The 11064-nt window shown below is 34.9% G+C and overlaps 1 protein-coding gene and 1 pseudogene across 2 annotated transcripts; one reads left to right on the top strand and one right to left on the bottom strand.

Moving 5' to 3' along the window:
* Positions 1-1147: 1147 nt before the first annotated feature.
* LOC133292778 (putative B3 domain-containing protein At5g58280) lies at positions 1148-8568 on the bottom strand (annotated as a pseudogene).
* A 314-nt stretch (positions 8569-8882) lies between these two features.
* Positions 8883-10371, top strand: LOC133293531 (putative E3 ubiquitin-protein ligase LIN). 2 transcript variants are annotated; one of them, XM_061492113.1, is made up of 5 exons: positions 8883-9222; positions 9541-9654; positions 9812-9922; positions 9995-10061; positions 10134-10371. In XM_061492113.1, exons 1-5 carry the CDS (start codon positions 9220-9222, stop codon positions 10136-10138), a joined length of 300 nt encoding a protein of 99 aa, XP_061348097.1. In that variant the 5' UTR covers positions 8883-9219; the 3' UTR covers positions 10139-10371. The 2 variants fall into 2 exon arrangements, with proteins under 2 accessions (XP_061348097.1, XP_061348089.1); XM_061492105.1 differs by having other exon boundaries at positions 9995-10371.
* Positions 10372-11064: the final 693 nt, after the last annotated feature.

The raw sequence follows: 11064 nt of genomic DNA, 5'->3' as shown, positions 1-11064 counted from the left end.
AGAGAGAGAGAGAGAGACGTGGTGGGAGGACCTTAGTCTCAAATTAGAATTGTCAAATGAGGTATTCATTTTGAACAGGGAACGTACATGTTGCTTCAATATGTTTGAACATTTCATTCGGTAATATTGCTACTTGTTACGTGCTGCATAAGGCATCTTTAATCATATTATTCCAGGAAGCAGAAGCAGATTGATTATGATTATTGACATAAGATTTCCCGTTTGGGGAGGACAACTCAGTCAGAAAGGACACACATGGTTATTGTTGCTTCTTTGAATTGTAAGGTAGAAAAATCAACCATGTTACATTGTGATGATGGGACTTGGTTGGCTCGAAAGCAGGCGTCAAGCTTTGAAACACTGCCACATTGCCTCTTCAAACAAACGAGTTAGTCATTATGAATTTCTATGCAAAAATGATTGACGACGTACAGTACAAAAATCTGAACTCACATATTCACACAATAAACATGAACTGCAAGTGGATGAACCAGAATTGTCTAACTCTTACGTGCGTAAGGCGGTGATTGGTTCGAACCAATGGTCATATATATATACATTTGAAAGAGGTTATTTCTCAAACAACACAATTAAATGTGTCTAGTTAAGAAAATTTATTCAGAATTTTATTTGCATAATCCGTTGCTTTTTCTCACGTATTCTGGGCACATTACTCACTCAGCCACGGTACAGTAATTCCTAATATCTCCCACGATAACCATTCATGGTTATTCGATAATGCTCGCCAAAATCTTCCAGAGGATTTCGACCACTGATGATTCCACCAACTTGCTTTTTGTATTTGTACAGAAAACAGTAAAACCATTATCTAAATTCAATCAACTTGCAGTATTTATACTAGCTAGAAGGCATAGCGATTACCACCTTAACAAGACACATTACTTTTTATGTAATATAACAACCATACCCACTGATAAATATCAAAGAGCAATACTCCCTAACGAGGAATATATAAAAAGTTCATACATTACTTTTGATGTATTATATATAACTAAAAAGATCCATTAATCCCCCTTACAGATACACAAGTACAGTACAACATTATATTAGCCAACAGAAAATATTGTCTATTTCATACATATCTGCATTTCATAACAATTACTTTTACCAGTCATTAGCACCAAGACTATGCTCTCTTTCTGAAAAACTTTGGAGCTGGTTTTTTTCTAGGGTTTTGTGAAACACATTTGCTTGCTTCTTCAACTGGTTCAACTTTCTTGAACTCACTATCAGCATCCTGAACAAATCCATTCTTCTTGCCAGGGTTAGCCCCTCGTGGTTTGACAAGATTATTTTCTGAAGGAAGCTGCTCGGTATTGCCTGAAACACCAATTTCACGTACAGTACCTTCTTTTGACTTCCTTTTCTTGTTTGATAGCTTTATAGCTGCCTTAGGTTTCACAGTTTCAAGTTGTGTTTCCCCTTTAGACTCAGCAGTAGCAGGTGATTCACATTTTTGTCTTTTGCATTCCTTTGCCTTCGGTTTCACAGTTCCAATTTGCGCTTCCCCTTTAGACACAGCAGTAGCAGGCGGTTTGCAACTTTTTGCCTTTGGATTAACAATTTCAATTTGTGCTTCCCCTTTAGTAGCTTTATAGCTGCCCGATTTCTTCTGTATCTTTTCCTGAGAAAATATAGTTTTCTTAGTTCGATTTACCCCCTGCGGTTTGACTTCGTTGTCAATGCTATTTTCTGCCAGCTGCTCTTGAGAACTCTCTGATTCTATTTTTTCATATACAACCGCCTGTTTTCGCTTTTTTGCCTTGTTTGATTCTAGTTTACGATTACTGGCAGCTTTTGGTGCTTTTGATGCTTTGGTTGCACGTGCATTTCCTTCTTCCTCCAAAATATCCTTTCCATCTTCTTCAACTGAATCTGGAAATGCTCTAACAATATAAATCTGCAATAATACGCATGTTAGATTCACTATTTTTTTCTAATAATATTGTCTTATATAAAAAACAAGTAGAGGGACGGCATCACATTTAAGTTCTTATCATATACTTCGCATATTTACCAAATAAATAACACGTGTTAAAGGAAAAGAAATCGAGAGACATATGACAAAATTTGTGTCTCAACTAATAATGGAGACTAAATTATATAGCCCAAAACAGTAATAATTACAAAGATAACATATTTTCTAATTAGCGAAAGTACATAATTTGGTTAGCCTATGCAATGGGATCTAGACACTATTTAGATACTTTCAGACTCACCCCTTTGGTTAGCCTACACAATGGGATCTAGACACTATTTAGATACTTTCAGACCACCCCCCACAAAACAAAAACAAAAAAAGTTGGAGCATATAGATTATATGCACCAAGCTTATGATGTGAGACAGATACAAGGAATGAGAGAATTAAATAAATGAAGAAGGATATAATTTGACATAAAGGGTATGCCACTGCTGACGTGAGATCAGTGATATACACCACTCAAATCAAAAAAGAGTCCACCAAAATTGAGATTAAAGGATAGGCCACCGTTCCAATTGATAAAGAACCCACTTGCCTCATCACTAACCAAAGGTTAGATAAAGATAACAAGATTTCAAAACAAGTCTTGAAACAACTTGCAAACACGATAATTACACTCATCAAATCTGATGTTTTGGGTTACAAGTGCTCCCTATTTATTAAGGAAATTAAAAGCATGAATTTACGTGGATTTTCGTCCACCTAAGTTGACCGAGAAATAATCAGCAATTCATTCTCATTTATCAAACTTAAATGCTAAAATTTTGACCTTCCTTCTTGACCCATTAAGGGAGTCAATTAAGCATAATTTGTCCCAAAACAATCTCGGAACTCAATTAAATTTTAAACCTATAAGCTGACACAAGAATATGCGTAATTTATGCTTAAAATGATATATATACTTGCAAAAAAAGGCTTAACATGTGATATTCTCTAATTAAACTTAATGATCTTGCTCGAGCATGGGCTTGTTACATCTGTAACTTATCCTAAAACCTCTTAAAGACACTTAGTGAAATATTTGTCGCCTGGTCATTAGAATAAACAAAGTGAGAGATGATGTATCCAGATAAGATTTTCTCTCTAATGAAATGACAATCTATCTTAATGTGGTTAGTTCTCTCATGAAATACGGGATTCAAGGCGATATGTAGTGCAACTTGATTATCACAAATGAGTTCCATACACACTAAGCCTATTACATATGTAACTTATCCTAAAACCTCTCAAAGACTTTGAAAACATTTGTCATCCAATCATTTGATTAACGAAGTGAGTGGTGATATATATATATATATATATATAGATAAGATCTTCTTTCTAATGAAATGGCAATTTTATGTCAATGTATATGGTCCTCATATAAAACACTGGATTTGAGGCGATATATAGTGCAACTTAATTACCACAAATAAGTATCATCTGCATAACCTCCCCAAATCTAAGCTCTTGAAGTAATTGTTTGAGTCAAATGAGTTCATAAGTAACAATGCTATGGCTCGATATTATGCTTTAATATTTGACCTTGCGAATACACTATGTTTCTTAGTTTTCTAGGATATCAAGTTATCCTCGAAGTGTCAAATTTTTCCTAGATCATTTGTCTGGAAGTAATAACAAAGATGCTGTTTTACATGAAATAGGTCATGATGATTACTGTATGTACTCTTGAGTTGAATGACGATAAAAAACGAACAGTTAGCCTCGCTCTGTGTCATACCAAATTATTGAACCAGTGTTAAATCTGTCAAACAAGTCCTACGGGATTGTTTAAGGCCATATAGGTATTTGTGGAGACAACAAGCAAGTCCAGAAGACTCCCTTTAAGCAACAAGCCCAGGAAGTTGCTCCACATAAACCCCTTAGTGAGATAACCAAGGAGAAAATCATTCTTGATATCTAGTTGATAAAGAGGTCGATGTCAAATAGTAGCTATGGACAAAAATAGGCAAACAAAAGCCATTTTTGGAAAAGATGTCTCCATAATCCAAGGAAACCTTTGGTCACTAGTCGAGCTTTAAGACAATCAATTTGCTATCTAAGTCAACCTTATCTACAAAGATCGACCAACAAATGCCAATAAATTTCCAAGAGGGAAAGGAAGTCAATCATAATTACAATTGTTTAGAAGTGCACACATTTCATCAACTATAGCTTGACACCATCTAGGATGAGATAAAGTATCACCTGCAATATTAGGAATAGATATAAAGGACAAGGGAGAAAGACAAGCAAAATACGAAGAACAAGGGCGATGATAACTCAAATTAACATAGTGAGGAGAAGAGTTAAAAGAACACGTTATAATTTTCACAGAGAAATAGGAAGGTTAGGTTCCGGAAGCAGTGCCAAAACAAGTTGAGGAGCTAGTATCAGAGGATAGTCTACAGTGAGTTCATTAGTTACAGCAGGAGGAATAGGCTTAGGTGGTGGAGGCGGATACTACCAACATCATAGACTTGGGAAAAACGAATAAGGATCGGTGCATCCTGGACATAAGGCATCTTTAATGAGGTGAACTTGATAGAGACCAAAGAAAGAGAAAGCAATGAGACTATAAAGATGGAATGAGGAGTGAACTCAAGAAGGAAACCCAAAGAAAGGAATACTTAAAAAAGTAATATCAATCACGACTAGGTATCTACAAAGAGTAGATGAGTAATAACAACAACCCTTTCAAAATCGGTTGTCACCAAGCAAGACACACTCGAGGGACTCAGACAAAAGTTTGTTAAGGCCAAAATTGAGAGTGTGAATGAAATAGATAAACCTGAAGACACACGGAGTGCCAAAGTATGCAAGGACTAATAGAAAAATAACACACAATGAGGTACTTGGATATCAAAGGAAGAGAATGACATCTGATTAATGAGGTACCAAACAATAAGAATAAACATCGCGCCAAAAAAGAAAGGGATATGTCCATTAAGTACCCGTTTTGATGGGCTTTTTTTTCTCCAAAAGCTGCTTTAAAAAAAAAAAAAAACACTTATCAGTATAAGTTCGTTTGGAAGTCTGCTTTAAAAAAAGTAAAAGTCACAAAAAAGTCAAAAACCTGTTTTTTTTTTTTTTCAAGCTAAAATATTTAACTTCTAAAAAAAAGCAGAAGTCAAAAGCTAAATATTTTTTTCGAAAACTATATATTTTTTAAAAATCTAAATAGCTTTAACTTTTGTAAAAAGCACTTCTAAAATAAGCAAGACATTTTTTAAAAAGCCAAACAAACAGGCTCTAAGCAAGAGTTACCGAGTGGTCTCAATGAAAAGTTGATTTTTGGATTCAGCACCCATTAGGGCAATAGTATAGGATATTTGGTGAGAATTCCATGAGACATCTAAATGTTTGAAATGGTTGAGTAAGTATTCACAAGCATCATCATTACACAAACATTCATGAGAATATATGCATGCTTTACTTGTCCAATAAGTCTCCAACAAAGAATATCAAAGACCAAACTCCTTAAGAAGCTTGGAGTGGAATGAAACCTAGTGTTGATTATTTGCAAAGTAAGCATAAACATATATGCCATGTACCCAATAGAAACTCATGATTAATGAACAAAGTGCCATGTTTTTTTGTTTTGCTGTGATTCAAATTCAAAAAGCTACAAGTGGTAAAACCCCAAGCAATGGCAAGATTGTTGTGTGGTGAGGATTTGAGTTCGATGAAGAAACCACTTCAAGTTGTGAAGTGAAAGCATGTAAGTAAGGGTGGGCAACATATCTAATACCCCAATGTGACAACTTCACCTACTCATACTTACCCAGAAGGAGGTCATGTGAAATAAAGAAAATTGAGCAATGTTGAACTTTTTGAATCTTGAGAATGTAGATATAGCATGGGATGAAACCTCTAAATGGTGAACCTTTGAAACTTGATGAAGGTGAAGCTATAAAAAACAAGACGAGAAACAAGCCATGGCGGAAAAGACCACTTGGGAATTATCATTTTTTCCCAAGGGTATTGAATATGGAGATCTATATGAGTTTGCACAAGTACTTGCAAATAATCTAATGTGTATCATGATTGAAGTAAGCACACAAAAAGAATGTATCATTTCATTAAAGAGCATGTTGCAAAAAAAGAAGCGAAGTGGCAATTTTTTAAGGCTTAACATCAAGTTGTGGATATTTTCAGAAAACCTTTCAAATTTGAAGATTTTAGAATATTGTGAAAAAACCTTGAAGTCCAGAAGAACTTCAAAATCAAAGGTGAGTGGAATAAATGATAAATTAAGAATTCCTTAGTTTATTAGTGGTAGCCCATTTCAAAGTATTCCTCTTCCTCCAACAACTGAAACTTAAATTTTACTTTTTCTAATTCACATTAACCTCAATCTTGATGATGCATTTCTCAAACATAATAACATGGACATTTATCAAAGTAAAATATATATTATTTCATCATCAGCTTCCATTTTCAACAATCTGCTTTTAGTTATTGTTCAATTAACGATGATGGGACAAGTATAACAACCTCAGAAATTAAAAGAAAGTTACAAGAGAACCGGGTAACATGGATTACCTTAAATTTCGCTGGTTCAATCAATTCAAAAACAAGTGCATCACCATCATCCAATTTATGATCCAATGCAAATGCTCTCCAGCCACCACTAAGCCCACTTCTTGTGCCAATGTAAACAGCCTCATATTCTGAGCCATTTTCATCCTCTAAAATCATGTCATACACAGTTTTTGGGAGATATTCCTCACAAAATTTAGAAGGAAGACCCTAGCAGAATAAATATAAAATAATATATTAGGAAGTACGGCATGTTTTACATTTATTAATAATCTAAACAAAAAAGAACAGGCAGCATGGTAAATTTGTGCAGGCCATATAGAAAGATTTTCTGAACTGCAACCTACCAACCAAAAGCAGCTATAAACATGAGACCGAACCATTGACTTGATAAATGATGGATTCGAAGACTGCAAATTGATTTGGAGTGCCTCTGCAGCCTCTAGAGCACAAATTCTTTCTTCTTCTGTAGCTTCTTTTATTTCCTCTAGTGGCCTTGCAACATAACTGAGAGTCCCATAACCTTGTTATTAATATTTTATTAGCAATATAGAAAAGTCATTAAGTAAATAATAAACCACCTTCCCCATGATGATGAATTTGACCTTGATCTCTTCCGCAAAGTTGGAAAGTCTCTGCCAACCTGTCATCGAAAGAAATATACTCTCTCATTAACACATTTCCTCTGCACTAACATATTGGAAATGAATAGAGAGTTGTCTTCAGAGACAAGAATTAACGTTTTTCTTTAAAATCACGAAACATTCAAGAGCCAAACTTGAGTGCTTCATCATCATATCTTTTATAAATAGACATATGGAACAAACCAATTCAAGCAATCTCTCCTAGTATATATTTTTCCCTTTCTTGAGTCACACACTAATTCATTGTTTGAAAGAAAATATTACTTACTTCTTCACGGTATGTGGGAACTGACTTTCGCACACGAGAAGAGCGCCTAGGTTCCACTACATCATTAGTCTTTGATCTCAGTTTAGAAAGATGACGCTGCACATGACAAGGGGGAGAAATGAGCAAATCAAATGCTGGTTCTTTGCAGACTGTAGAGCAAAATCAAAGAAAATACAAGTTTACCAGTGTCTTCTTAGGAGAACTCGTGATTTCAGTCAAATTTTTTGAAATCCTTGAAATTCCCAAATCCTTGAGAGCAAAAAGTGAAATTAGACAATCATCAAAACAGAAAAGAAAACCATGATATACCAAGGATTTATAGGAGAAAAAGTTAGGCATTTCAATTTTCAACCAACAAGAGAGTCTCTAAACATGCACAAATGCTACTCATAAAATTTCAGTTGTTATCAATAAAGATAAAAGAATGAAAATTAAGATTATCAGTAACAAAATGATGATTACCTCAAACCTCTTCTTGTTTTCTTCAACTCTTTGTTTTCTAGCCTCTTCGTAGGTGTTGTTGGTGCAACCCTTTGCCTTCATCTTGCTCGTGCTTTAAAAGGATTCAAGTATGTTTCGATATGATGTTAAGTTTCCCGCATATGCATACTTGGAGGAATACACAAAGGTTTAAGACAAAATGTGATTATTTATAGCAAATACCTCACTAACTATTTTCCAATAGTAATGAATACTGTGAAATGCTTTTCAATGGCAGGTCTTAAAAGAAAAAAGTTGAATGCTTTTCCCATTTCATTTTTACATGTTCTGTGTTGGACAAGATCGAATTTTTATACCTTTGGAGATTGTGCAGTACATGAAAGAATGCAGCTTTTAAGGTTTAATGGTCATGAGACAGTAAAACCAAGCTAAGAAAAATTGAAGAAATGCAGCAGAGATGAATTGGAGAAATAAAAGAAGAGAAAAGGGGTCATGAATATTACTGATAAAGGAGAGGAAGAAGAAGAAGAACTCTTCGTGGTGGCGGCGGCGGCGGTGGGTGTCCCTCGTCGACTGAACAAGAGTGACCCTCCCGATCCTGCCTGTCGGAGAGTCTAAAAGAACTGTGCAATTTCTGATTTTCAAATATCTCTGTTACCGTTGGCCCAGTTTACCTAAGCAGATGCAAAAAGATTTTCTAAATAAATAGGCATTAAAATTTCACATGATAAAAAAAACTATATTTATTTCTCTTTTTATATATATTAAATAGTTAGAGATCTGTGAATATTTATGAAAAAAAGAAATCAAAACTAAGTTTATACATGACGAGTTTAAAGAAGTTTTAACACGACAAACATAAATATATCCCCTAATAAATAAAGATGGACGAGAGAATTTAAGCCTAATAAAACTTGGGATAGAATATTGTGACACCCAAGTGATGTTATGACACCCACTCAATCTCACCGTTAAATTAGGTTTTTGATCTAACGATCCAGATTTAATCCTTATATACACCCTCACTTCCCCTTCTCTCTCCCCTTTCTCTCTGATCATACTCTCTCTTTTCCCTTCTCTCTCATCAAACTCTCTCTCTTCCCTTCTCTCTTCACTTTCTCTCTGATCCGCCGCCGCCGCCGCGCCTCCCCCTCTGATCCACCGCCGCCCATAGCCGCCGTCGTCGCGCCGCCTGACTCCACCTCCGTCATCCCGCGCCGCCCACTCCACCGCCTTGCCGCTGCCGTTCCAAACTTGTGGAGCGAATCAGAGATTTCCAGATCCGATCTCAACACAAGTGTTTTCCTCACACTCTCTTCTCTCCCAAACCCTATATCATTACATGGTATAAATCAAAACCCTTTTTTTTTCCCATTTCAGTTCGTTATATTTTGAACATCTGACCCACATTGCCAAATTTCTCTTGTAAAAGTTGCTATAAATATTTAGGGGTTATCAATACTGTGAAATATGAATAGCATTTTGTTGGTGATCACTTGAAGAAATTGTTTTTGTTTCACTTGCAAATTTTCATTGAAGATGATATATAAATCATCTTGCTTGTAAGGTTAAACTTCTTCCATGGCCACCACTTTCTATTCTCTAACAATATTTCTAATAGCAAAAATGAACTGATTATCTTACAATTACATACATAAACTAGGTGTGGAAAATGATCCAGAAAAAGATGGAATGTGTTGAAGTAATAGTCTTGAAGGAACCAATTCATCATTTACGGGCACATGGTGAAACAATTTTTGCAATTACTGAAAGCCAGGTGATGCTTCAATGATTTGTGACATGTACCACTGAAACTTTAAAACAAAGTCACACAGATATGTACCACCAAGTCTTCTCTATTATCTAGCTATACTGAAGTTGACCACAATTTTGATTAGTTCAATACAATTATTTATATTTTTTACCATTTGCAGCTAATTAAAGAATCAAGAGTGATAGGAGATATTATCAAAGGTAAGGAAGCAAAGTGCATGGCAGTGGCTCAGGGAAAGTTATACATTGGCTGCACAGATTCAAGCATACAGGTTAGTATTTTGTTGCTTGACATGCATTCTGGTACCAATAAAATACAAGCATGACATGATGCTTTATTTTAGGAGTATTCCACACCATACAACCGGGAAATAGAAATCAAAGCACGTACAAGGAGTTGGAGGAAGCAAAGTAAGCCCATCAATTCAGTTATAGCATTACGTAGCTGATCTTTATATTTTGTGTTTTTCTTAAATATGTCAGATTGAGGACCAGGGTTTGAGCAGCAGCTTTTTTCCTTTCATAGTTGTGGAGGAGGATGTTTGCTCTGAAATCTGTGTACTTGAGCCTTTACTAGAATTAAGTGATACTGATCAAGACATTGAAGGGAATGGAAAAATTAAAACCAAAAATCAAGCCATGGAGTTCTCTGTGGACCATGATTGGTGTGCAGTAGTTAAAATACTACTGAACCTCCTGCTTGATGAAACTTTTTGTTGTAAAGGGGAATGTCCTGGTGCAGGACATGCTGCAACTATTTTTAATTATGTACTAAGGATAATACATATTTATAATATTAAAGTTATTTTTTCTTCCTTCTCCATGTTAGCAACTTTAATTCGGTTGAAAAGGATGCTGATATAAATATTTATATCATACACATTGTTTCAATGTATTGAAAATTGCGTCTTTTTCTCCTTCTTGCAATATTTTTATAATTATTTCCTTTCATATTTTTATTCTTTTAGTTTCCATATAAAAACTGCAAGTACACATGCCACCTACACCTAATAAAGAAATCGTAGGATACTAGGAGCAGGGATACGATCATTCGATTTCAAGGTTTTTCTCAGGCTTCCTTCCATAGTGAGTGAGTGGTGACTTTGACAGTGAATTGACATTATTAAAAAGAAACATGGCCACTAATATAAAAAACTCAATACAAGAATAAACCAAATTACAAAACATATTGTTCAATGATACAATATGTCTTATAACAACTAAAAGAAATAATAAATTAAATGATAATCATGTAGCAAATGTCATGTAACCCAAAATAAAAAAAAAACAACAACTAAAGTCAATGTAAATTTTTCTCTCTACATGTACGCTTATTATGTCCTCGTTTCTTGCAATTTCCACAAATATTAGTATTCTTTGATGCTTCTTCAATCCCACTATGAATTCTACGTCC

Source organism: Gastrolobium bilobum, unplaced genomic scaffold, assembly GCF_033153095.1.
Source record: "Gastrolobium bilobum isolate Gb01-03AN ecotype WA unplaced genomic scaffold, APGP_CSIRO_Gbil_v1 utg909, whole genome shotgun sequence".
Lineage (NCBI taxonomy): Eukaryota > Viridiplantae > Streptophyta > Magnoliopsida > Fabales > Fabaceae > Gastrolobium > Gastrolobium bilobum.
Note: the sequence above shows the minus strand (reverse complement) of the source record. Positions and strands in the feature narration are given on the sequence as shown.

Coding starts and splice junctions, on each gene's coding strand:
- LOC133293531 (XM_061492105.1), top strand. Junction 9,655..9,811: donor TTGCAATTACTGAAAGCCAG/GTGATGCTTCAA, acceptor TACCATTTGCAG/CTAATTAAAGAATCAAGAGT. Junction 9,923..9,994: donor GCACAGATTCAAGCATACAG/GTTAGTATTTTG, acceptor GCTTTATTTTAG/GAGTATTCCACACCATACAA.